The sequence below is a fragment of the Lynx canadensis genome, chromosome D1 (assembly GCF_007474595.2).
Source record: "Lynx canadensis isolate LIC74 chromosome D1, mLynCan4.pri.v2, whole genome shotgun sequence".
In the NCBI taxonomy this organism is placed as follows: domain Eukaryota; kingdom Metazoa; phylum Chordata; class Mammalia; order Carnivora; family Felidae; genus Lynx; species Lynx canadensis.
The window spans coordinates 56,028,175-56,055,961 of record NC_044312.2 but is presented as its reverse complement, the minus strand read 5'-3'; the positions used below and the strand labels follow the sequence as shown (position 1 = coordinate 56,055,961).

Here is a 27,787-nt window from a genome sequence, read left to right as displayed (position 1 = left end):
TTTAAACAAAATTCACATTTTATTTAGGTTGAAATAAACTATACAAAATTGATTTTCTTCACCAAAAATAACAGTAATATTTTCTGTATTATTCCTAGGTAAACCACAAAACACTTATTTTTGTAGGTTTTCCAGGTTTTGTTTAGAAATCAAGACGAGGCAGTAGATACAGTCATGGAAAAAGACAGAGGAAAACAGACAAATCAGTTGTCAGTATCCACGGCCTCTGATCCTGTCTTGACCATGAAACAGAGGTGTTCAACAAATACCTGCTAAAAAGCTTATGAAGATGTAGGCTCAACAAAGGAATGTAAACAGCAACAACCCAATGTGGACCGACAATGGCAGGCTAGCCCATTCAAACTCTAACTGTAACTTGTTCTTTTAAGTTCGTTTGATAAAGACAAAATCTACACTGAAATCCTTGCAAGCTCACATGTTTTCCATTCTCTCTCTCTCTCTAGCTGTCTGATAACTCCCTTAAATCTCCATTACAGATTTTTAACATACTTAACACTCCAGGTCACTCATGAGCTTCCTTGTAACATTCTATAAAATATATTCCTTTCTCCCACACCTCTTCCAAATCTATTTCTTCTAAGAACTGATAACTCAATACCCGACAACTGGATCCAGTGATAATAAATGTTATGTCTAAAATGACTTAACTAAAACAATTCCAAAGTGCCATTAGCAGAGATCCCACAGAAATGTAATGTGGCACTTTCAACGCTATCTTCTGGAAGAACAGTTATGTCTCCAAAGCATAAGAGTTCAAACGGGGGCCATTTAAATAGGCAGATTATCAATGGCTAATGTACTCAATGGGAGGTCAACAGGTCAAGATATTCAGTGATTAAGTGGCCTACGTATACCTGACAGCTTTTCCGTAAGATGTTTTCAAATTTCTTACAGATTTTTCCAAATATCAAACATAAGAGAAAGCCTACTTTAAAAGTCTCCTAGGTATTTTCAATGGTTTCTGAGTTATCTGTAGGAAGCTCTGACTTAGTTGTATAGAGTTTGATATAGGTGTCCACCATTAAATCCAGATCATGTTTTATATCAAAATTTATGTTAAGCAAAGCCAAGTTACTTGACCTTTGGTCTGTCAAAGTGTTCCTCAGGTATGCTTTGAGACGCTTTCGCCCATTTTCATAGCGTTCATTCTCAACCTTCATCACAGGAAGAATGCATAGGACTTTCAGCAATGCATAAACATTAGGAAAAAACTTGATGTCTGGCAGATGCAGGGCTTCATAAATGGTGGATGGAAGCTCTATATCTTTCCCTCTGTGTTTCCACTTGATTCTCCAACAATGCAGCTCAGCTGAGAGTGTGTCCGGGTTGGGTAAGTCACTCCTGTACATGTCAGCATGGTGCTCCTCCGATGTATTAAATTTGAGCTGTCCCATGACAGAGGGCACCAGAGATAAGCATTTAAGAGCTTTGAGGTGCTGTTCTGAGAATATATCTTTCAGTTCCTGAATAATGTGTTCCACTGTTGGGACACTTAGAGTTTCTTTATAGTAACTCTCGGAGGTTAGCTGAGATTCCAGGTTACCTTGCTGGGCTCTGCGGAACTTCCCAGGGAGCTTCATCTGAATATCAAGTTTAGTAGCCAAATTTGTGGCTTCTTCAAACCAAAATTCATGATAAACTTCGATATTTTCCATCACTTCATTCAGTGAATGCAGTACTGCAGTCAAGCTACTGGCTGCAAAGAAGACATCGGAGGTTTGCCCCTGGAGATTTTTCCCAAAGGCTCTTGTAAAAGATAGAACATTTTTAAGAACAACAATGGTAACGACGAAATCAAAATCTGTTACCGCACTACAGAGTACAAACGCTCGGCCAGCTATATAGTTATTCCATCTAATGTTTGTGTCACTATTTATACCATCTAAACATAAAACAAGTGCTTGTAGGAGGTCCACTAAAATTTCGAAAGCATCGTGCCTACCTGTCCACTGAGAATGGCAAATTTCCTTGAGTTCTTTACCCTTTTCCTCATTGTTCTGAAAGAGGACAGAAATGACATTGTCAAGCTCTAAAAGCAGTTGTGGAGATCGATGGAAGAAAGAACAGACTTCCTCAATGGTTCCTAATGCAACAGATACTCCCACAACAGGCACAGATTTTGCCAACCACATATTTAAGGCACAGGAAGAGCAAAGTGTGTAGACAGCTTGGGGATATTTCTCTAAAAGCCGAGAAGCAACAACTTTCATTTTGGAAGAAAATCCACTGGACACAATGTAAGCCTGGCCACGACAATACTCCATGTTCAATCCCCACTTTTCAGTTATCGTGGTGTGAAATTTCACAGCCAAAATTTCTGCATCAGCTTCATAAGGCAAGAAGCCCACAAATTCCTCTCTCAGGTTATGAGACTCATCAACAAACCGCACCAGCACAGGCAAGTGCTCTTCTCCTGCTATGTCCACTACGTCGTCAGTGATGATGGAAAAGAAGTGGGAGTCTCTCACTTCCCTGAGGGTTTCCTCCCGAATGCAGCTCTCACAGATCTCTAGCATCTGCTTCTGCTGTGTTTTCGAGCAGAACAATGTGTTAACTGCTGTTGTCTCAAAGCGCTTTCTCAGAACCTCTTCACCAGAATTTATCCGGCACTCCAGGAGTGCTTGAAAGTTATCCGGGGTAAAGAGACCCTCTGGGAGTCCATCAGTTTCATGCCCATCCAGAGGGATGTTTTGTTTTCCCATTAGAATTAAAATTTCAAATAAAGATTTTAAGTATTCTTTGTTTTCTTTCTCTTCAAGGGTTAGAGGTAAAATGTCTTCATCCTGTTCTTCACCCCCTTCTTCTGCACTGGGGTTCTGAGCATTGCTGTTGTTTATTTCTTTATGTTTTTGTTCCTGTTCAGAAGTTTCATCAACTGGAAAACAAAGAATCAATTTTATAAACAGGCTCATGAGGAATGATACAAACAAAAAAAATCATGTTTTTGATTGGTTAAATATTTAAATTCAGGAGCTCATCCATTCAACATTCACAACGTACCTACTGGACCACAGACTAGGATACAGAGGTTAAAATAAGACACACTCTAGTGGAGACAAAAACTGTATACAGAGATTTTAATCCTACATGTAAATGTTACATATAAGAGAGGAACGATTTCTTACAAACTTAACAAGGCATGTCACATAAAACACGTCCAGACCAGTAACGGTCCGTGCCCTCAGGAAAAAGAGGAAGAGAACTAATATTTATTGAAGCACTGTGTTGGCATTTTATATGTATCACATTACTCCCTCTATAGGCAGGTGCTATCAATCCCGCTTGACAAATGAGGAAAGTAAATAATTGCCCAAGGTCACAGATGTAGTTAAAAGGATGAAGGTGAAATTCAAATCCAAACCTGTCTGGTTCCAAGGTCCATGCTAATGCAATTTCTATGAAATCATTAAGCTACACTTTAATATGGGAGATGAGAATTATATAAGCCAACATAACATAAGGTATATTGACGCAATTTTTAGGGCAAATAATAGACTACTAGAAGTATTAGCCAAATCTCTTTGTACGTGGATTGAAAAACTGAGCCTCTGAGGTTAGTGTCCTGCCCATAGTCATATACACAACCTTGCAAGTCCTAGACCCTGTGGTCCCCTCTAGGTTCATTTTCTAATCATCATAGGATATTAGAAGCTCTAACAACAAAATGAGTATAATTCTCCAAATCAGGCACCCTGTTTCAAGCTACTCTACTCTGCACAGAATACATCTCCCTCCTTTGCCTGACTCCCTCAGGACTACTGTCAGAATTAAATGAACTAAGTAAAGCACCTAAAGACTTAACATAAACAGTTATGTTAATAAAAATAATATTAATAATAGCACAGTAGGAGGAGGAGACCGAGAAGGAGGAATAATAGTAGTAATAGACAAAAACAAAAACAACGACTAGCCCTCATCCTTTGGTGACACAGGTCAGGCATCAGCACCTGCAGAAAGGCTACTGTGACCTCTACTCTCTATTAGGCTAAGTGTCCTCAAAGCACTTTTCCTTAAACATTTATCAAGAACTTATGATGCACCACACATCGGGTGGACAAAGATTCTGCTCTTGTCCTTTACTGCTGCCTTTCCTTCCCTCCACGGGGACACTGTGTGCCTGCCACCCCACCACACACCAAGAGCACAGCTAGTAGGGAAGCGGCCAAGTACATGGCACAGTAGCACTCAATCAAGAAACTAAACTAAGACTTCTGTCTCACAGACAATTCCAGACCACAGGAAAATGCCTACCACACTCTTACATCACTCTCACGGTAGGTTTTGGACATAAAACATATTTATTTGTCCTTACCAGGTCAAGGCCTTTTTAAAAGGCATTCAGAAGTTCAGTCATTAACACTATCACTTACTTTTTTTCTGTTTCAGTGTCCTGATTTCATCTTCACTCTAAGTGACAAGAAAAAAGAAGAAGAAAAAAAAAAAACACCTTTAAGAAAACTGAACTCTAGCACATCACTGTAGATTCATAAGTAAAAAGCATACTGTGACTCAAATTTAATTCCTTCGAAAGCATAAATTCCTTACAATGAATACATTCTTCAAACATAGAAATGACAGAAAAACCAGAAAAATAATTTACTAATGATTCCAAGCTCATAATAAAATACTAGAGGAGACAGGGTGCCTGGGTGCTTCACTCCGTTAAGCATCCTACTCTTGATTTTGGCTCAAGTCATGCTCTCCGGGTTCATGCGCCAGCTCCATCCTGAGAGCACGGATTCTCTCTCTCTCTGCCCTCCCCGCTTTCTCACTTTCTCAAAATAAATAAACAAACTTTATTTATTTAAGTTTTTTTAAAAACACTGAGGAGAAAGAATACATCGCTTAACTTACTTTATACTTAAATCAACTTAACTTTGGGTTACAAGTGTTTGAAAGCTAATAAAAGGCATGAAAGTACAGGATGGTGCTTGGCGTCAAATCCAAGGGGTCACAAATCATGTCCCCTCCAATTTGTTCCTGGGGGATGCCACGTAAGAGAGAGTTGCTGGATCCCAGAACCTAACACAAAAGCTGTGAGAATTCCCTGGGAAGCAGAAAGTAACACAGTACCAGTATGGAAGAGAAATGGATGCATACAGCATAGAGGGCCAAGTACATACAGGATTAAACTGAGGAAGAACTTTCCAGTTATGTCCTTTCTCTTCCTCTAACCCACTGCAATGCTTAAACCACAAACCACCCCATTACTATTCAGGAGCAGGCAAGGAGCACTACCAGTGACAGCTTGAGTTAGAAGGGTACCTGCTAGGCAGCATAGGAACATGATACTGATAACAAGAAACATCAGCAGGCTAGCCCATCTAGAACATTCCCTCCTTATCCCATGAGCTACAGTTACAAGGATGGCAAACCTATAAGAGTATGTCTGCATTAAGGTATTTGAGGTTCCCAAGGGGCAGAATACAGGGAAATGGTAGCTGGAGGATGGGAAGTGGCTGAGCTCCTCACTCCTGGTACGTAGGGCTAAGAAGAGAGCTGATGTGGAAAACTACAGTGGTGTGTCACCATTCATCTAGGAGACATCCCAGAAAAACAAATAAATAAATAGAGGGAAAGAAATGTATGAAGAAATAAAAACTGAGGATTTCTCAGAACTTAGAGGTGTCAGTCTGGATAACTAAAAAACCATCTAGACACAGGTTAGCAAAATTAAAAATGTCAAATATAAAGAAAAAATACTAAAGACTTTGAGGGAGAAAAGCAAATCATCTAAAAAGTAACAAGAATTAGGCTAGCATCAGACTTCAATAGAAATAACAAATGCAAAAACTAGAGAGAATCAATATCACACAGACTACATATATACTCCATGAATTATTAATAACTTAATATTACAAAATAAAAGCTACAAAATGGTTTTAAAAAATAAACCCATGCCTGGAAACTAAAAACAAAAATAACCCTATATTAAAGGAACAGGGGAATTTACAAAACACTCCTGACTAATCAACAAAAGCACTACATGTCTATAATTATGGGATACAGCTAAAACACACTTAGACATTTATAACTGTGAATACATACAAATATGAGCTAAACATTCAAGAAGTCAGAAAAAGAGCCAAAAAATAAATCTCTCAAATCAAGATGAAACCAAATAAATCACAATGCAACAATCATTGATAATACTAACTGATTTCCTTGCAAACAATATTAAAATAATTTTAGGATCAGGGATGCCTGGGTGGTTCAGTCAGTTAGGCGTCTGACTTTGATTCAGGTCATGATCTTACAGTTCATGGGTTCGAGCCCATGTCTGGCTCTGTGCTGACAGTTCAGAACCTGGAGCCTGCTTCGGATCCCGTGTCTCCCCCTGCCCCTCCCCTGCTAGTTCTCTCTCCCTCCCTCCGTCATTCTCTCTAAAAAACAAACATTAAAAAAAATTTTTTTAAATAATCTTAGGGTCAGAAAAACACAAGCGCTCCAAAATCCTATATGCAGTTCTTAAAAACAAATGAAATACAAGAGAAAACCAATAAATGAATCAAAATTGCAAACAAAATATTCCCTCACCCACCCCAAGCACTCTGATGGTTTTATGGTTTAACTTTCATGAGCAGAGAGTATATACCTTATACAAGTTTTTCCAGAAAATCTGAGAGAAAAGGAAAACTATCCAACTAATTTTATAAGGCTAATAGAACCCTGACATCATTAAGTGGATAAGAGGAGTACAATGAAAGAAAATTACAGGACAACACTTATAAATGCAAAATCCTAAATAAAATATCAACCAACTAAATCAAACAAATGAAGAGAGATAATGCAATCAGTTAGGGTTCATCACAGGAATGCAAAGATGGTTCATCACCAGAAATCCATCAGCTATTCACTACATTAAAAAAACCTGATTTTTTCTACTCAATAGATGCAGTTAAAGCTTTTGGTAAGTTCAACAAGTTATGATAAAAATTCGGAATATGAGGACTAAAAGGGAATGAAAGGAATTTCCTTAACTTGATAAAAACAGTATCAGGGGCACCTGGGTGGCTCAGTCAGTTGAGTGTCAGACTCTTGATTTTGGCTGAGGTCATTATCCCAGTGTCATGGGATTGAGCCCTGTATTGGGTTCCATGTTGAGCAAAGAGACTGCTTAAGACTCTTCCTGCCCTTCTCCTCACTAACACACACTGTCTCAAATAAAAGAAACCCAAAAAACCCTCTTTAACAGTATCAGCAACAAACATCACACTTAATGCAACAAGGCAAGCATATCATCTGTGACATTACTGGGACTGTTCAACACAGCACTTCTCAGGATCCTGACTAAACAGTAACACAAGCAAAAGAAAAAATTAAAATTATGAGGATTAGAGGAGGCAAATTTGTCCTTATTTGGAGATGATAAAATCAACTTCATAGAAAACTCCAAAGACTAGTAGGAATTAACCAAAATTAGTTCTTCAAAATTGCTGGAAACAATCTCAACCAGAATACATAACCTATACCAACAAAAGCCATAATGTATTTAGGAAGTAATTTAAGGAATGTACACATTGTTCTCTTCTAAAAAACTGCAGCAAAAACCCTAAAGTTTTTTCAAATTTTTGACTTTCTGCACTCCTTAAAGTATGTTAATAGTGTATTCAAAGAACTAGTATTTAGTCTGGTCAATGGCTGCTGTTACCTGAAAGCTATTTTTTTCTGTTTATGGGTGGGACCAATTAATATTTTAAGATGTTAATCCAAAGCATTTGTGTTGAAAATCCCAATGAAATTTCTAGAAGAACTGGACGAAATAATTCTCAAATTCATATGGCGGAATAAAGGTCCACAAGTAGCTAAGACAATTTTGAAAAAGAAGAGTTAAGAAACCACTGTATTTGCAAGTAAGATAAATTATAAAGCCATGGTAATAAAAGCAGTACATATGTGGTACTGTTGTGAACGGTGGTACATATGTGAACAAACACATTTTCCAATAAACAGAACAGAGCTCCCAGAAACACTGTGCATATATGGAAACTTGGTATATGACAGGGGTGGCACCTTAAAACCAGTGAAGGAAAGGACAGATTAACAGACCATATTGAGAAAAGTGATTCTCTATAAGGAGAAAAATAAAATTAGATCTCTACTGAACACCATACATACAAAGCCCAAATGGATCAAAGATCTAAATATGAAAGGTAAACAAAGAAAAAATGAGGAAAATGAGATAAATGTTGTCTTAAAAAAGCACACAGTAGGTAGACTAAAATGACAAATATTAAATACATTAACATGGATACCAAAAGGAGGGGGAGAAAATGGGAATGGTAATAGTGGAAGGAAGAGAAAAAATAATAAACAAAATAAGGGTCTTGCTGGTGGCAATGATGGCAGAAAGTCATGGACTGAAGAGCCTTGATTAATTTAATTTTGTTCACCTAATATCAACAAAAAGTGGTAGGTTTCAATTATTAGAACTAAAGGGTATCAACGGAACATGAAAACATGCATAAATGATGCCATAAACAGAGATTTAAAAGCTTTTTCTGACACTGTCAGTACTTAATAGTGACGGAACCATTATCTCTAGGTAAAAGTATCCATGTCTTAACTTTCATACTTTCCCTTTCTTTATCCCTTTGTCCTGAATTCTGGAAATATCCCTCAGTTCCACTTTCCTCACTACAAAAGAAAAGGCAGTGTTTTGTTTTGTTCCCAGGAAGGGAATGTGCTAGTGGCCTACAATTAACAGCACACTTTGGCCCAAGTCAATGAGTATCAACTGGCTAAATTTGAGAACAATTTTCCAATTTAAACACTAATCATCTTACATCCATCCTTCTTCAATAATAACCACAGCATTTATTTCCCATGTTACCTTCGGAAATAGAGAGTAACTTGGGTTCAATTTTAAGATGAATGCATCTATATTTGATTTCACAGTATTACGGGGGGTGGGAAAGCCAAAAGCACATTTGACATACCAATTCTTTTATTCGTTTTCTGTGTCTACTATGTGGATTGTTCAAATGACTGGTAAGATCAAATATTGTTGGTATTGCATTATCTCGAAGAACTGTCCTATAAGGACTCTGAAAAAGAAAAATGTGTTAATTCAGAGACAGTCCTTAAGAATGTATTACACATAAAGAAAATGCTATGTTAATGACTTCCCCAGTACTCCTTCAACTCCAGCTCTAAAGTGTAGAGACTTGCAGAATGATGATGTCCGTCCAGATCAGGTATTATTTCTAACTCTTTTTGTTTTTGCCCTTCTGGCAATCTTGCTATTTTAAATTAAGGAACGAAGTTCATGGTAAGCATAAAAAATAAGATATATTTGCATTTTGCATATATGTTTATAATTCATCCTCCCAGCTACTTCACTGTTTAGCTCTTCCATGAGCCCACCAAATCTACAGCAGGCACAAGAGTTTCTCAATCTATCCCTTTCTATGTTCTTAATTCTTCCCTACTTTCCCCGTGGTTCTATCCACTTTTCACTACTATTACTGAGAAGTATCAAGGTACGATGGACTGGTGGGACCCAGGAGACCTAGGAACTAGTCCAAATTCTACCAGTTACTCACTGTGAGATCCTAGCCAAATACTTTCCCTTTCTGGGCCTCAGTTGCCTCTTCTGAATAAATTTCTAGTGTTGAACTAGACCATATTTCCCAAATTGAAATTATTCACATACTAATGATAACACTTGCATACCACCATCTGCACTCTCACATAATCCACTGACTTTTTAAGTCAGCATTGTCTTAAGCAATAAAAACTATAAAATAATGATTTTCATGAGCTATATTTTTAACACATATTGTGAAATTCCTAAAATAAAAACTGATTCATGTGCCACTTGAATTCATTTATACCATGATATATATAATCATATTTCTGCAAACACTAAACTAGGTATTTCTAAATTTCTAATTCTAATGTTCTTATCACTGAAGGATGACCATTCTCTATCCTAATTCCCGTTAACCTAATCCAACCTGGCTAGACGCTAGATGCATACTTAGATGTTGACAGTCTTCAGCAGCCAACCCAGAGGTCGGGTAGGGACAAGAATTTTATTAACAGGAAGAGTAACAGATAAATAACTGCATATGTTCATCCCAGCTAGTCAAAGAAACAATGTCTTTTAATTTCTTCACAGATCTGCACTGATAAAGACAAAATACTCTTCTTTTTAAAAAGCTTTCTTGGGCGCACCCGAGTGGCTCAGTCAGTTAAGCGTCCGACTCTTGATTTCGACTCAGGTCATGATCTCACAGTTCATGAGTTTGAGCCCTGGGTCAAGCTCTGTGCGGACAGTGCAGAGCCTGCTTGGGATTCTCTTTCTCCCTGCCTTTCCCCCCAAGCCCCTCACCTCTCTCTCTCAAAATAAATAAACTTTAAGAAAAATAAAAGAAATAAAAAGCTTTCTTGGGAGCAGCAATTATTTCAAAGCTGATTATTAAAGCATGTTCAAAGTATATGCCAAACAAAAATAACAACTCCTATCTATATTTTTTCATCCAGAGAAGGAAGATTAGGATGATATGAAGAAAAAATATATAACTAAAGGGAACACACTATCTCAAGTTTTATCTAAAGAGTTGTTAAACACATTTGGGAAGTACTTCTATTCAGATTCATTTTCTAGATCACCCCCATGCCTCATAAAAAACAAAAAGAAAATCCGTTTCTCAATGCCACTCAGCTTCTAGTGCTGGGCCAATTATCCTGAGTCTATTAGGAAGTCTGAATCAGAGATTGATCAGTGACACAATCACTGAAGGGAGCAAAAACTATACTATACCCCAAACATCTCATCTTTCCCACTTAGCAAACATGTCACAACAGACACAAACATATACAGTCCACTCTTGATATCTTACCAATTATTAAATAAGGAGGGATAAAACATTCTTAATGAATTTCTTAAATTCACATCAATTTGCTACAAACCAAATTACAGACCGAAAAACAGAACATGAATTAAAAACATGTTACTATTTAGAAATATTTATTTATAAGTATGCATTCCAAAAAGAGCTATTTTCAATTTATGTGCAGGATAGTTTTAACTCAGTATCAAGATTTAATCTTCAACTGCTGAATTAAGGTTTGAGCATAAAGCAGTGACCTTACTCTAGCATCAAGGATAGTATCTGGCTTCAGTGGAACTAGCCATGAATGTTTACTGATGAGACCTTCAATGCCAAACTAATGAAGTCAAAACTCTCAAACATTTAGATACAGATATCATGCGTAGAGAGAACATTTTCTCACATTTGCATTAATTTATTCAAGATTTAAGAATCTTGTGGAAATTTAAAAAGCAAAAATAGCTCATCTTTCTGTCCTATGCTCTGACTAAACAAGAATATGAGTGAACTATAATTTTACATGTCTCACAACAATCTTATTGGAATTATGTAATTAAGAGACCATATTTATTATTAAATAAAAATGCATTATGGCTTGTGTATTTAAAATAATAATTTGGGATATTTTTACTTAATGTCAAGAACATAAAAGTAGTTTGCCTTTTAAACATACAAAATCCCCTATTTTGGTTGATCATTATTACCCTCTTAACAAAACAAGGCAAAAATATCCCTCAAATATTTGTGATTAAACTGTTGAACCGGAATTGGCTCACCTCCCAATGACTTCACAAGTATCTGCTTCAATTAATTTTGAGAAATAAAATAACCCAATCATTCTTTAGTTTTCTGATGCCTCTGCAAAATGTATCTGAAAAAAATATCAAAATAAATTGCTGCATAACAATATATAGTGTATCTTCAAATCAAGTTTATGTCTATCCCAATATCTGAGATGATACATTAGTTACACCTAAATAAGAAGATATTATTTAACAAAACTGTCTCCCTAGTTTAAGTGTTTCAAATCTGCTTCATTTCAATCAAATCTGCCCTGTTTTCTAAGTCATAGCAATAACAGAATCACAGAGGGTTAAAAATCTTAGATTTCAGAAATTATCTGGTTTAATCTTCTTATTGGAATTCGGGACCCAGAAGGGAAAGTGACCTGGCCAAATTCACATAGTTAACAGAAGTAAGCTTGAGAGATCCAGGTTTGATACGAAATTGCAAATTATTGAAAGAAATTATTTTTCACATTAAGTATACAATTTTCTTCTCGTTGTAACTTGCACATAAAAATTAAGGGTTGGTTCTACCAGTACATACCAAAACATGAAAACAAAGAGCTCCATTTCTTGATAAAGATTTCACTCATAAAAAAAGCTCTGGAGAATCTGCTCCAAATAAAAACACAAACTTTACCTTAAACAAACACTTTTATAATCATCTAAAATTTTCTTTAAAAAATTAAAAATAAAAAAATGAAATTTTCTGAAGGCTGCATAAGAAATGTAAAAAGGGCAACCTCTGTTGAGTAGTAATGGGGCATCAGAAACAGAGGGGTTAAAAAAAAATACCAGGCTTTTAAGAACAAATTAGATACTATTCAGCTCCAAATTTGTCTTCATCTTTAAAAAAAAAAAAAAAAAAAAAAAGTGGCGGGATATAAGAATACACTCCAACATTAACAGATACAGATTTACACTGCCAACCAGATACTGAGTGAATGAGAGAGAGAGAAAACAAAAAAACCCCAAGCCCTTCTATTACTTACAGTTCTGCAGATCATAGAGGTCTCAAAGTGTTTGGCACATAATCGATAATGTTTATTTAGCTGATCAGGTGTTTTATCTTCTAAGTCTGCTCTCCTGCAATTCTCCACCCACTTCTGGCACCTATAAATAAAACCAAAATAAAACCAATTATGAAATATGAGCTCACCGTTTAAATTTCAGTATTCAGGGGCACCTGGGTGGCTCAGTCGGTTGAGCGTCCGACTTCAGCTCAGGTCATGATCTCGTGATTCGTGGGTTCGAGCCCCAAGTCAGGCTCTGTGCTGACAGCTCAGAGCCTGGAGCCTGCTGAGGATTCTGTGTCTCCCTTTCTCTCTTCCCCTCCCCTGCTCATGCTCTGTCTCTCTGTCTCTCCTCAAAAATAAACATGAAAAAAAATCTTTTTTAAATAAATAAATAAATTTTAGTATTCAGTTATAAGACAAATAAATATTATGGACAATGGATTCCTGCTCCCTTCTACCTGCAGAACATGATGTAATTTGGAGAAGATGACTGAAAACAAAATGAGAGCTGGAAGAAACCTTAGAAATCATTTAATACATTCAATTATAGACAAGATTACGAAATAACTTGCTCAGAGTCATGTACAAAATCAGCAGCAAAACTAGAACTTAAACCTGAGTCTTTCTTTTTTTTTTTTTTAATTTTTTTTTTCAATGTTTATTTATTTATTTTTGGGACAGAGAGAGACAGAGCATGAACGGGGGAGGGGCAGAGAGAGAGGGAGACACAGAATCGGAAACAGGCTCCAGGCTCCGAGCCATCAGCCCAGAGCCTGACGCGGGGCTCGAACTCCCGGACCGCGAGATCGTGACCTGGCTGAAGTCGGACGATTAACCGACTGCGCCACCCAGGCGCCCCAAACCTGAGTCTTTCAATTCTCAGCACATCCTAGCACCAGAGAGGAATCAATTATCAGTAGTTCAAGCAAAAGTTGCACAACCATGAAGTCAACAGCCTAACACACTCCCTCGGGACTTCAACTTAAATAAGGTTATGAGGGGCGCCTGGGTGGTGCAGTCGGCTAAGCGTCCGACTTCAGCCAGGTCACGATCTCGCGGTCCGTGAGTTCGAGCCCCGTGTCAGGCTCTGGGCTGATGGCTCGGAGCCTGGAGCCTGTTTCCGATTCTGTGTCTCCCTCTCTCTCTGCCCCTCCCCCGTTCATGCTGTCTCTCTCTGTCCCAAAAATAAATAAAAAACATTGAAAAAAAAATTAAAAAAAAAAAAAAATAAGGTTATGAAACAACAATGTCATTGCAAAAAATTAGTAAATAGATGTTTTATAAATAATTACAGTTTCTTACAGGAGCATGATGCCTGTGTTAATTTGCCTTATTATGAACATAATTTATTATCTACAATATGTACAGACTGTAAGATATGTAGATTGTAAACTCCAGGACTACAGGGATTGTTCCTACACAATCTAGCACACAGAAGGTGTTGAAGATAATGAACAGACCAAGTCCATGCCCTCTTGGTACCTACATATCTGCAGAAACAAAAACAACAATGCTGCATATTAAGCACTTGCTATGAGCCAGACACTGTTCTATGTCCTTTCCAAAAGGGGTACATTATCCCCCTTATGCAGATGAAGAAATGAAGGCACAGAAATATGAAGTAATTTGCTAAAGGTTACAACTAGATCTTTCTTTATTTCTCAAGTTTCTAGGAATAAAAATTCTGTCACAAAGAGTCACAAATCTGAAAACACATTCATTTTATAATCACATCATAGTATATTATGTCTTAACATTACAGTTCACACCTACACACACACACACACACACACACACACACACACACACACACTGACACTTAATTCCCTCCACTCTGAATATGTAAAACCATGGTGAAATGTTGATTATCTAACTGAAACTAAAACCACACCTAAATAGTATAGCTTCTCATTCAACCAAGTATTATTGCACAGCAATGATGCCTAAGATGTCCATATTTTAATATTTTGCACAGTTGTGCAATATGATTTCATAAACTTTCATCTTTCAACATCCAAATACTTAGTATAAAAACTGTCTTACTATAAAATAATTTGCCATACTGTTACAGCTGTTTAATTCTTACATCTCTGAAGACCTTCCATACAGAATACTACTGTCTGTATGATCTCTGAACTAAGTTGAGACAGCTTTCCTATACCACAAGCACTCAGATTCAATCAAGAATAGATTGGGCAGAAAGCCCGATTAACTACATCTTGTCTTCCACATCAAATACCAAGAAGTAAATCTAGTATATGTGCTGCTGAAGTGAGCACACCAAGAAGTAAATCTAGTGAAAGATGTGCAAGACCTGTAACAAAAAAAATTTTTTTTTAAGTTTATTTATTTATTTTGAGAGAGAGAGAGTGGGCACAAGTGGGAGGGGAGAGGCAGGAGAGAGAGAGAGAAAGGAGGGGAGGGGAGGGGAGGGGAGGGGAGGGAAGGGGAGGGAAGGGAAGAGGGAATCCCAAGCAGGCTCTGAGCTGTCAGAGCAGAGCCCAATGCAGAGCTTGAACTCACGAACCATGAGATCATGACCTGAGCCAAAACCAAAAGTGGGACGCTTAACCGACTGAGCCACCTAGATGCCCCTAACTGAAAAAGATTTTTTAAATAACTTAAATAAATGATAAATTCATGGATTAGTACACTGAATTCTAAATATATCAATCTTCCTTAAATTGATTTACTGATTCAATACAATCAAAATCCCAACAAGTTCTTTTGTGCATGTCTCTTTGAATGTCTGTGTGTGTGTGTGTGTGTGTGTGTGTGTGTGTGTGTGTGTGTGAGAGAGAGAGAGAGAGAGAGAAATGGCAATTCTAAAACTTTTTTTTTTTTTTTAATTTTTTTTTTTTAACGTTTATTTTTGAGACAGAGAGACAGAGCATGAATGGCGGAGGGGCAGAGAGAGAGGGAGACACAGAATTGGAAGCAGGCTCCAGGCTCTGAGCCGTCAGCCCAGAGCCCGACGCGGGGCTCGAACTCACGGATTGCGAGATCGTGACCTGAGCTGAAGTCGGACGCCCAGCCGACTGAGCCACCCAGGCACCCCTAAAACTTTTTATACAGAAATTCAAAGGACTAAGAATAGTTAAGATAACTGTGAGAAAAAAAGTTGAAAGACTTACACTATCAGATATTAAGATTTATTATAAAGCTTAGTAAGACAGTGTGGTATTGGGACAAGGATAAAACAATGAAACAAAATGGAGAGCTACGGACACTTAAGACTAAGGTAGCACTGCACAGCAGCAAAGACAAAATTTTTTTGTTTTGTTTTGTTTTTACAACAAATAGCATTGAGTCAGGGCACCTGAGTGTCTCAGTTGGTTAAGTGTCCAACTCTTGATTTCAGCTGAGATCATGATCTCACAGTTTGTGAGATCCAGCCCCACATCAAGCTTCATGCTGACAATGTGGAGCCTGCTTGGGATTCTCTCTCCCTCTCTTTCTCAAAATAAACTTTAAAAAAATATTTAATAGTGCTGAGTAAATTCAATAGCCATATGAAAAAAATTAATCTGACCCCTACTTCTGTATCATATACACAAAAATAAATACCAAGTAGACTGTAGATCTAACTATGGAAGTAAAACAATAAGCTGCTAAAAGATAACACAGAAGACTATCTCCATTACCTTGGCCAAGACAAAGATAATTTAAAGAAGGCAACAGAAAGCACAAACTCTAAACCAAAAGATGAATTAATTTGGCTACTTTATTATTTTTTTAATATTTATTTATTTATTTTTGAGAGAGAGAGAGCGAGCATAAGCAAGGGAGGGGCAAAGAGAGGGAGACATAGAATCTGAGGCAGGCTCCAAGCTGTCAGCACAGAGCCCAATGCGGGGCCCAAACTCATGAACAGTGAGATCATGACCTGAGCCAGAGTCAGACACTTAACTGACTGAGCCACCTAGGCCTAATTTGTCTACTTTAAAGTTAATAACTTTTCTTCATTAAAAGAAGCCATTTAAGGGGCGCCTGGGTGGCGCAGTCGGTTAAGCGTCCGACTTCAGCCAGGTCACGATCTCGCGGTCCGTGAGTTTGAGCCCCGCGTCAGGCTCTGGGCTGATGGCTCGGAGCCTGGAGCCTGTTTCTGATTCTGTGTCTCCCTCTCTCTCTGCCCCTCCCCCGTTCATGCTCTGTCTCTCTCTGTCCCAAAAATAAATAAACGTTGAAAAAAAATTTCTATTAAAAAAATAAATAAATAAATAAATAAAAGAAGCCATTTAAGAGCAAAATGGCAACCTACAAAATGGAAGAAGGTATCTGTGTTATGTATATCCAACAATAGACTCATATCCAAACTATATCTTTACAACTCCTACAAATAAATTTGACAACCCAATATAAAAATGGGCAAGAAACTTGGAAAAGTAACTTACAATAAAAAGGTTATCCAGATCGGGGTGCCTGGGTGGCTCAACTGCTTAAGTGACTGACTCTGGATTTCAGCTCAGATTGTGATCTCACAGTTCATGGGTTCAAGCCCTGTATCAGGCTCTGAGCTGACAGCACGATGCCTGCTTCGGATTCTGTCTCCCTCTCTCTCTGTCCCTCCCTCGCCCCCCCAAATAAACAAACATTAAAAAAAGCTGGTTACCCAGATGGCCAATACACACGAAAAAAATGTTCATGGAAAAAAAAGGGCTCAATCTCATCAGGGAAATACTAATAAAAACCATTAACGAAATATTACTACATACCTGCAAAAATGACTACAATGCAAAAGAGGTAATACCAAAGATTGATAAGAAAGTGAAAAAACTGCCTGCCAACAGTAAAGAGCATAAACTGTAATATACTATTGTATACAGAATACTATTCAGCAATGAAAATGAATGAACTAGCTAGATCGCACAAACATAATGCTGAGCAAAGCAAGCCAGGAGTACATGCCATGATTCCTTTTATATAAAGTTCAAGAATAGACAAAACTTGAGGTGCCTGGCTGGCTCAGTTGGAAGAGCATGTGACTCTTGTGAGTTCAAGCCCCATGTTGGGTATAGACACTACATACATACATACATACATACACACATACATACATAAGAAAGAAATCAGATGCCATTTAAAAATAAAAAAAAAAAAGAACAGGCAAAACTCACCTATGGTGATTATGCAGGAAAAAACTTAATATAGCAGGCCCAAGACTGCTATCTTCATAAAGGCCTGCTTGTAAGGATGGCCTTTTGGCTTGTGCCTGGAAATCTGGCTAACAAGCAGTTCCCTACACTGACATAAAACTTTCCCTAACTGATAAGGTGGCTCATTGTGCTTGGACTGTGCAAACAATATGATTCATACTGAACATCTGCCTTCCTTCTGGGAGTCTAGAATTTTAGTATATGCTAGGCAGAGTGTGTCTATGTGACCAGATCCCAATAAAAACTCTAGGCACTGGATCTCCAATGGGTTTCTCTGGGTAGAAACATGTTCTATATCTCAAACATTACCTGGGTATTCATTTTATAAAAATTCATCAAATTCTGGGGCATCTGGGTGGCTCAGTCAGTTAAACTACCGACTTGATTTCGACTCAGGTCATGATCTCATGGTTCGTCAGTTTGAGCCCCACATCAGGGCTGCACTGTTAGTGCAGAACCTGCTTGGGATCCTCGGTCTCCCTCTCTATCTCAAAAATAAATAAACATTTAAAAAAATTCATCACGTTCCAGTCTACTAATTTTGCACTTTCTATATATGTCATATATCAATAAAAGATTCCTTCACTCTGTCCCTTATTCTTAGTAACCAACTAACCTAATTGTGTCAAGTCAGACAGTGACTCTGACTAGGGAGAGTGGGATAATGACTTAGAGAGCCTCAGAGGAGAGAGAATTTGGGATATTAGTTATATATATACATATATATATATATACATATATATAGTTACATATAGATATAGTTATATATATAGTTATATATATATATATAGATATATATACATATATATAAATCTGGGTGAAAGTTTCATGAACACGTCACTCTGAAAATCCAACAAGCCACACACTTATGATTTGGTGATCATCTGCGTACATGTGTTTTACACCAATTAAGTTATTAAAGTTTTTGTGACAATTTTTTTACATATATACATGTATGTACATGCATATGTTTGTGTATACACACAAACGTGTACACACACACACACTCTAATATGCTTTTAGGCACATGTATAATTATCTCTCAAATTTACCACTGTCTCCCCTTCCCTAAATCTCCCTGTCACTGTTCATGCACTCCAGACTCCATAGCCTTTTCCCTTAGCAGGTGAAGTGACTCTCCAAATCCATCTAACTTCCAAACTGGTCTTTTACCTTTCTCTACCTAACACCTTGTCCATGCTGAGAGTAAATGTTTTAAAGTTTTGGGGTTTGATTTTTTTTTTTTAAGTTTATTTTGAGAGACAGCATGAGTGGGGGAGGGGCAGAGAGAGAGAGAATCCCAAGCAGGCTCCACACTGTCGGCAAAAAGCCAGATGTGGGGTATGAATTCACAAATGGCGAGATCATGACCTGAGCTGAAATCAAGAGTCAGACATTTGGGGGCGCCTGGGTGGCTCAATCAGTTAAGCGTCTGACTTCGGCTCAGGGCATGATTTCATGGTTCGTGGGTTCAAGCCCTGCATTGGGCTCTGGCTAGACAGCTCAGAGCCTGGAGCCTGCTTCGGATTCTGTCTCTCCCCCCCCTCTCTCTGCCCCTCCCCTGCTTGCACTCTGTCTCTCTCTCTCAAAAACAAATAATAAACATTTTTAAAAATTAAAAAAAAAAAAAAAAAAGAGAGACACTTAACCAACTAAGCCCCGGGCAACCCTGCTGAGTAAACGTTTTAAAGAGCCAATTTCAGAATGTCTTTCCTGCTTAAGATCCTTTAGTGGCTTCTCATGACTCTTAGGATAAAGAAATAATTCCTTACCTGTCATAAGACCCTGAACAATTTGGACCTTGTCTACCTTTCAATCTTATCGAACCACTCTTCTATTCTCTGCCTCTTTACATGCCTTACTTCAGTTCCATGAATGCACTGTGATTACTTCTATCCTAGGGTTGTTCCCCATGCTGTTTATTCACCCTAGTATCTTCTTGTCTTTTTTCACTTCCCTGGCTAAGGAAAGCCTATGCAAAGATCAGCCTTCAGATCTTATCTTAAAGATCATTTCTTGAAGGAAACTTTTCTGATTAAGGTATGTATACATATGTGTATGAGTATGTACACACACACAAACAGGGAAGACTCCTCTTCCTCTCTGTATATGGTCTCTCAACATCCTGTATTTAACCTACTATATTACCATGAGCATAAACACACCTTAGTATATCTCATCTAAATAATTCTTAACTTGGATCCTCTACATAGCAAAACTAGAGCCCATTTTCACTGTATCTCACATTCTTTCCTCAATCAATTCCAAGGAGGCTTCTGCTTTATCCCTTTTCCATTGAAACTGCTCAAGATTATGAATGACTTCCACCCTGCCAAATCCAATGGTCACTTTCTATCTTCATCTTAATCACCTTTTCAGTACTATTCAGCCTTTTTGTTTTTTTTATTTTCCCTTTGATAGTTCTCTACTAATGCAGCATTTCCAAAAACATATTTCAAGGAACACTAGTCAACTGTTTCATTAAAACTTAAAAAATTTTGTGGTACCTGGGTGCCTTAGTCGGTTGAGTGACCAACACTTGGTTTCAGCTCAGGTCATGATCTTGTGGTTCTTAAGTTTAAGCCACGCACTGGGCTCTACTCCACAGTGCCTGCTTGGAATTCTCTCTCTCTCTTTCCCCCTCCCCCACTCATGCTATCTCTTAAAATAAACTAAAAAAGAAAGAAAGAAGAAAAAAAGAAAGAGAACTGCATTTTCCAAAACAAACAAAAAACATTTAGCCAAAAGAATGGCATTGTTTTCCATCTCTGCAAATCTTCTTAATGTCTATCTTAATCTGTTGTCACATGTGGTTTTGGCTGAAGTATATGAAGAAACTCTGGCCCCACACTGCTCTGCAGTTAAAAAAGGTAATTAAAATGTTTCTCCCTTACCCATATTACTGTGAATGTTCTTTGATACTACACCAAAACTCCCCAAGTGGTGGTTTCTTAAAGATGAGTTGCAATGTGGAATCTGAAACCAGACCAATGAGCTTTCTCACTCTATTACATTGAAATCCATCTTGGTGTATCTTACACTTTGACTAGAGCTTTTATCTGTGCATGTCTTTGTAAAATCACAAATTGGTCAATTTGGAAAATACCAGTTCAGTGAGTTATGCAAACGACTACTATACAATTTATTTTAAAAGTCACATTTATCAATGTCACCACTCATCTCATTAGAAAAGCTTTAGAGTTGTCAAGCTCAAAGTGGTGCCTATAAATTCTCCAAAATTCTCATTTCTGCTTGAATTTCAATTGTTTCCCTTGAAGTGGCAGGCTTATCTCACTCATTTCCAAGAAAGGGCCTACAAACATTGGCATTTATATAATCATACTTAGAAAACACAACATACAACTTACTGAGCAATGACGTTACTATGTTATGTAGCCCCTCAGAAACCCCACTGCACACTCCTGAAAGAATGAGCAAGAAAAAGGCAAATAACATCAGTGTCATTATGAAATAGTTGTTTACTTTGTGGCACTCCTTCATGAGTGCCCCAAAAAACCACTCTTCTACATTTTACAAGGCAGAGTATATCAACTCTCAATTAACTTTGATTAAATTGCCATAAAAACCTTGGAAGACCTCGCCACCTCAGGGGTGAGTTAGAGCTAATTGCCTGAGAAGCAAAAAGAGGGCTTCAATTGCTCAGCTCACTGTAACAGAAGCATTTCATTAGCTCTCCTTGTACCTTCACCTAGTCTGGGGATGAGCCCCACTATGAGCTGCCCCCAGGCTCCTGCCAAGCCTTGGCATTAGTCAAGCCATCGTGGGGCAATCCAGATTTAGGCAGTTTAAAAAATTTTTAACTTTAGGGGAGCCTGGGTGGCTCAGTTGATTAAGCGTCCGATTTCAGGTCAGGTCATGATCTCGTGATTCATGGGTTCCAGCCCCGTGTCGGACTCTGTGCTGACGCCAGAGCCTGGAGCCTGCTTTGGACTCTGTGTCTCTCTCTCTCTGTCCCCCCTCTGCTCACGCTCTGTCGCTCTCTCAAAATAAATAAACATTAAAAAAAAAAAAGTTTTTGATATGGCACAAAAACAGACACTCAGACACTCAGAATAGAGAACCCAGAAATGGACCCACAAACGTATGGCCAACTAATCTTTAACAAAGCAGGAAAGAATATCGAGTGGAATAAAGACAGTCTCTTCAGCAAGTGGTGCTGGGAAAACTGGACAGCGACATGCAGAGGAATGAGCCTGGACCACTTTCTTACACCATACACAAAAATAAACTCAAAATGGATGAAAGACCTAAATATAAGACAGGAAGCCATCAAAATCCTTGAGGAGAAAGCAGGCAAAAACCTCTTTGCTCTTGGCCACAGCAACTTCTTACTCAACATGTCTCTGGAGGCAAGGGAAACAAAAGCAAAAATGAACTACTGGGACCTCATCAAAATAAAAATCTTTTGCACAGTGAAGGAAACAATCAGCAAAACTAAAAGGCAACTGACAGAATGGGAGAAGATATTTGCAAACGACATATCAGATAAAGGGTTAGTATCCAAAGTCTATAAAGAACTTATCAAACTCAACACCCAAAAAAACAAATAATCCAGTGAAGAAATGGGCACAAGACATGAATAGACACTTCTCCAAAGAAGACATCCAGATGGCCAACCGACACATGAAAAAATGCTCCACATCATTCATCATCAGGGAAATATAAATCGAAACCACAATGAGATACCACCTCACACCTGTCAGAATGGCTAACATTACCAACTCAGGCAACAACAGATGTTGGCGAGGATGCAGAGAAAGAGGATCTCTTTTGCTGCTGGTGGGAATGCAAACTAATGCAGCCATTCTGGAAAACAGTATGAAGGTTCCTCAAAAAATTAAAAATAGAACTACCTTACGACCCAGCAATTGCACTACCAGGTATTTATCCAAGGGATACAGGTTTGCTCTTTCGAAGGGGCACATGCACCCCCATGTTTATAGCAGCACTATCAACAATAGCCAAAGTATGGAAAGAGTCCAAATGTCCAACAATGGATGAATGGATAAAGAAGACATGATACACACACACACACACACACACACACACACACACACATACACACACACAATGGAGTATTATTTGGCAATCAAAAAGAATGAAATCTTACCATTTGCAACTACATGGATGGAACCAGGGGGTATTATGTTAAATGAAATTAGAGAAAGGCAAATATCATATGACTTCACTCATGTGAGGACTTTAAGACACAACAGATGAACATATGGGAATGGAAGCAAAACTAATATAAAAACAGGGAGGGGGACAAAACATGAGAGACTCTTAAATATGGAGAACAAACAGAGGGTTACTGAAGAGTTGTGGGAGGGGGGATGGGCTAAATGGGTAAGGGGCATTAAGGAATCTACTCCTGAAATCACTGTTGCACTATATGCTAACTAATATGGATGTAAATTTAAAAACATAAAATAACTTTTTGATAAATAAAATTTTAACTTTAATTTTAAATAATTTATGCTCTCCATACCACCTGCCTAAGGTGAGTTGATTCAATTATTTTATAGTTAAAAAAAAATGCATAAGTAATGTGGATAAAAGGTACAGTATAGGAAATATAGTCAATGGTATTAGAACAGCACTGCAGGGTGACAGACGGTAGCTACAGCTGTGGGACCACAGTGTAATGTACAGACTTGTTGAATCACTAGGTTGTACACCTGAAACTAATGTTCAACACTGTGTCAACTATTAAAAAAAACTAAAATAAAAAAATAAAAAGCACATTAATGCCACTTTTTCTAAACCAATAAAAGGTACTATATTTTGAAATTCCACATTGTGCCCTTTATTAACTACACTTTTGAATTTTAAATTACTTCAAATAGCTGTTTATAAGAGTGTCCATGGAATTTATAAATATAACAAATGGGAAACGGGCACCTGGCTGGCTCAGTCAGTGGAGCATGTGACTCTTGATCTCAGGGTTTTGAGTTTGAACCCCATGTTGGGTGTAGAGACTACTTAAAATAAAATCTTTTAAAAATAATAATAAAATAAAAAATAACAAAGTAACAAAAATAACAAATGGGAAATGTACTATTTAATAGCATTAAATATATTTATCTTTATTGTTAGTTAACAATATTAACTTTTCAAGAATAGGTTAGCAATGTCACCTTTTATCAACCTTCTCTGACTCATTTACAGGAAAAAAACTAATTATAAATAACCCTAAAAATACTGTTAGTAATTTAATACACACCTCTGAAAACTACTTCTTTATTATAATTAACTCTGGGCACAGTAAAAAAGAAACTGTCAAATACAGAAGAATTTGAAATCCTTAGTATGGGAAGACTTGGTTTAGATAAAAAGTTAGGATCTTGATGACATTATGTCCACTAAAATAAGCCAGATATAGAGAACAATTATATGATTCCATTTCCATGAAGTACACAGAACACACAAAGACTGAAAATGGGATGAATGGGGGGGTGGGGAAGGGAGAGGAAAGGAGTTATTGCTTAACAGTTACAGTTTTTGCTTGGAGTAATGGAGAAAGCTTTGGAAATAGATAGTAATTGCACAACACTGTGAATGTAATTAATGTCACTGAATTATACACTTAAAATGGCAAATTTTATGTTATGTATTTTACCAAATGTTTAAAAATTAATAACGTAATATATACTGAATAATATATAATATGCATTAAAATATAATGTATATTAAGAGTGCATTTAATATACATTTTAAATGGGTGGTATATGCATTATTATTATCTCAATAAAGATGTTAAAAGAGTTAAGAAAAGTTCATAATTTGGTCTTGAAATATTTAAAGGGCTCTGACACGGAAAAGGGCACAGAGTTGCTCAGTGTGACCCTGGGAATAAAACCAGGATCTCCAAAGCATAAATTATAGGGAGGCATGTTTCCACTCAATACAAGGAAGAAACAAGAGCCAAAGCTTTACAAAATCTATTTTTTTTTTAATTTTTTTAACATTTTATTTATTTTTGAGAGAGAGAGAGAGAGAGTGGGAAGGAGACAGAGCACAAGTGGGAGGGGGGAGGGGGGGAGAGAGAGAGAGAGAGAGAGAGAGAGAGAGAGACAGACAGAAACCGAAGCAGGCTCCAGGCTCTGAGCTGTCAGCACAGAGCCCAACGCAGGGCTCAAACTCAAAAACTGTGAGATCTTGACCTGAGCCGAAGTCAGACGCTTAACCGACTGAGTCACCCAGGGGCCCCTTACAACATCTTAAATGTCCCTTCACAAAGCAGGAGGTGTTTCAACAAAGACCCCCCTGTCAGGCACGCACAGGGCCCCTAAACGGTCCATAAATACCTTGATAGTGGAATGCAAAATTGTGTCTATGTCTTTTCTCCAGTAGTCTTTACCTTAGATTCTCAAAGGGGACCAAATGGCACTAGATCTAAAAACTCCTTCTAAATTTGAGACTGTACACCCCTATACTCCCAAGGAGTGTAATGAAAAGAGCATTCTCTATAGTATATGGATACAAAAGATCTATGGTTCAGAATCAACTAGTGGCGCCCTCATTATGCAAATGAAATAAACTCTCAGGAATGCTCTTGGGCTACAATTTGGGTAAAAGGAAGATAATGCTTAATGGGGTAAGGCGCAGTCAGATTCGGATGCTCCTCTACTCTGCTCCCATAAAACCCAACAGCTATTCCTCACTCCTTTGAGCTAGTTTTCCTTACCGGCATGAACTTTAAATACCAGGAATGCCCCAAGGCTCAATCCTCAGACCTACTCCTTTACTAACCCCAGAGCATGGCTTTAAATACCCTCTATAAACTCAGAACAACCCATATTTACAATCTCTAGTCTGAAAGTCTCTAAATTCCAGACTATCTTTTTATGGTTTTAGCTCTAAAATATTTAGGTTACTGATCTAAATATGGGCCATTCTGAGTTCGTTTCTGGATACGGTATGAAGAAAAACATCTATTCCTGCACATCAATCAAGCTTCTCAAACTTCACACGTCCCAAACCAACTTTTAATATGCCTCCTCCAAAGCTGCTCCTCCCAGTCTTCCACAGCTCTGTAAATGCTCAGGTTAAAAAAAGGAGCCATTCTTCCCCTTTTCTCTTACAACCTCCATCTAAACCATTTAACAAATCCTGTTGGCTTCACCTTCAAAATGTATCTCAAATACAACAGCTTACCACCTTCTCCTCTACTAACCTGGATTACTGCAATTGCCTTTAGCTGGTCTTCCTGCTCTCGCCTTTGCTTCCCTACAACCTATTTAACAAGTAGTCACCCATCCTGTTTCAAGTAGTCTCTCTGCTCTAAACCCTTGGATGACTTCCTGTCTCAGAATAAATGCCATAGTGCTTTACATGGCCTACAATGGCCTACACAATTTGCCCCCACTATACAAATGCATACAGTTTTCTGGTCTCATTTTTTCCCTTCTCCCTCCTTCCTTAAACCACCTCTACTGTCCATGTACTTCTGGCTGTACCTGTAACATGCATGCCCTGACTTCGCATTTACCGTTTCCACAAACTAGAAAGCTCTTCCCCTAGGTATCTGCATGGTTGGCCTGCTCACCTACTTCTAGTCTTTGCTCAAATTCTCCTTCTTAGTGAGACCTTCTTTGACCACCCTATTTAAAATAGCAATTGTGTCTCCCCTGCTACTCATTTCTCACCCCCCCATTTGCCTTTTCTCCATAGTATTTATCACCATAGAACATACTGTATTTACATATTTATTTGTCTATTTTCCTGCTAGAATGTAAACTTCATGAGAGCAGGGGCTTTGATTTGTTCACCTGTATACTCCCAATGCTCAGAGCAACGCCTAGCACACAGGAGGCCTTCAATAAATACTTGTGGAATAAATAGGGTGCTATATTATAATCGCCTTCCTCCGTATGTCTCCTTAACAGACTGTGAGCCTCCTGCAGGCAGCAACACTGTCTCATTCACATCTGAATTTCCAGCACCTAACACTAGTGCTCGGCACATAGTAAGTACTGGTTTGAAATGAACGAATGAACAAGAAGAGGCCAGAGAAAATTCTTCCGACTATCACAGTCCCTACTCTATCACTCTTTAAACGGACGCCAGAGCGTGTGGGTTAACTCAAGGAAGAGGTTTCAATACCAATTCCCACGCCTGTGGGCGTATCCCCCCACTCTACCCTCCGTTATCCCCATTATTAACCAAGTGAGACAATGAGTAACGGCCAGAGCCAGAATTTGAACCGTGAGCAAGCCCGATGGAGGAAGTAACTGTGACTTGACGAGATCAAAGAAGGTGACCGGACTCTAAAAAGAAACACTGTCCCGGGGGTGGTGGCAAGAAGAAGGAAGGGCCCTGGGGTGACCACAACCGCAGAATCCAAGTCCCTCTTTTGACAGCTGAGGAAACTAAAGCCTAGAGAGGAAAGCGACCTGCCCGAGGTCACCCAGCAAGCTAACCAGGGCGAGAACCCGGCTCATCCCGCCCGCGCACCGCCCCAGTTGCCTCTGGGTTCGGGTGGTGCCCTCGGCGCCGAGCCCCCGCTGGCGCACGTGCTCCGAGGTCCCCGGGCGCTCGCCGGCCGGCTGCTCCAGGCCCGTTCCCCACCTGGGACCGAGGCTGGGGTCGACGACCCGTGGCCCACTCCCCACGCAGCCCCGGAGCCGGAGGTTGGCAGTGCGCACCGCAGAGGTGGGCCCGGGCTGCCGGCTCGGCGCCCGCCGCTTACCTGGCCGGATCCCGCGGGAACCTGAAGAAGGCCAGGTCCGACTGCGTGCTCTTCCTCGTACAGTTGGGGGCAGCGCAGAAGTTCGGCATCGTCGCCCACCCGCCGGCCGGCCCAGCCCTCCCCTCCCCGCCTCCTCAGGGCAGCCCGCCCGCCCGTCGGGGCCGGGGAGGGGAGCCAGGCCGGCCGGCCGGCTCGGCAAGGCCGGCGCGCCGGGGGGAGGGGCGGCGGGCGAGAAGCCGCGAGGGGCAGGAGGGGCGCC

The 27,787-nt window shown here is 38.9% G+C and overlaps 1 protein-coding gene across 3 annotated transcripts; it reads right to left on the bottom strand.

Annotated features, from left to right (window-relative positions):
- Positions 1 to 27,696, bottom strand: THAP12 (THAP domain containing 12). Of its 3 annotated transcripts, XM_030331820.1 has the most exons (5): positions 27,529 to 27,696; positions 12,637 to 12,757; positions 8,961 to 9,068; positions 4,392 to 4,428; positions 1 to 2,896 (listed from the first exon to the last, which is right to left on the bottom strand). In XM_030331820.1, exons 1-5 carry the CDS (start codon positions 27,615 to 27,617, stop codon positions 963 to 965), a joined length of 2,289 nt encoding a protein of 762 aa, XP_030187680.1. In that variant the 5' UTR covers positions 27,618 to 27,696; the 3' UTR covers positions 1 to 962. The 3 variants fall into 3 exon arrangements, with proteins under 3 accessions (XP_030187680.1, XP_030187681.1, XP_030187682.1); XM_030331821.1 differs by lacking the exon at positions 8,961 to 9,068; XM_030331822.1 differs by lacking the exon at positions 4,392 to 4,428 and having other exon boundaries at positions 2,814 to 2,896.
- Positions 27,697 to 27,787: the final 91 nt, after the last annotated feature.

Bases quoted from the DNA above. Each gene is read 5' to 3' on its own strand.
- THAP12 (XM_030331820.1), bottom strand. From the start codon at position 27,617: ATGCCGAACTTCTGCGCTGCCCCCAACTGTACGAGGAAGAGCACGCAG. The intron at 12,758-27,528 runs GTAAGCGGCGGG...TTTTATTTATAG, and splicing joins TTCCCGCGGGATCCGGCCAG to GTGCCAGAAGTGGGTGGAGA. The intron at 9,069-12,636 runs GTAAGTAATAGA...TTTCTTTTTCAG, and splicing joins CCTCTATGATCTGCAGAACT to AGTCCTTATAGGACAGTTCT.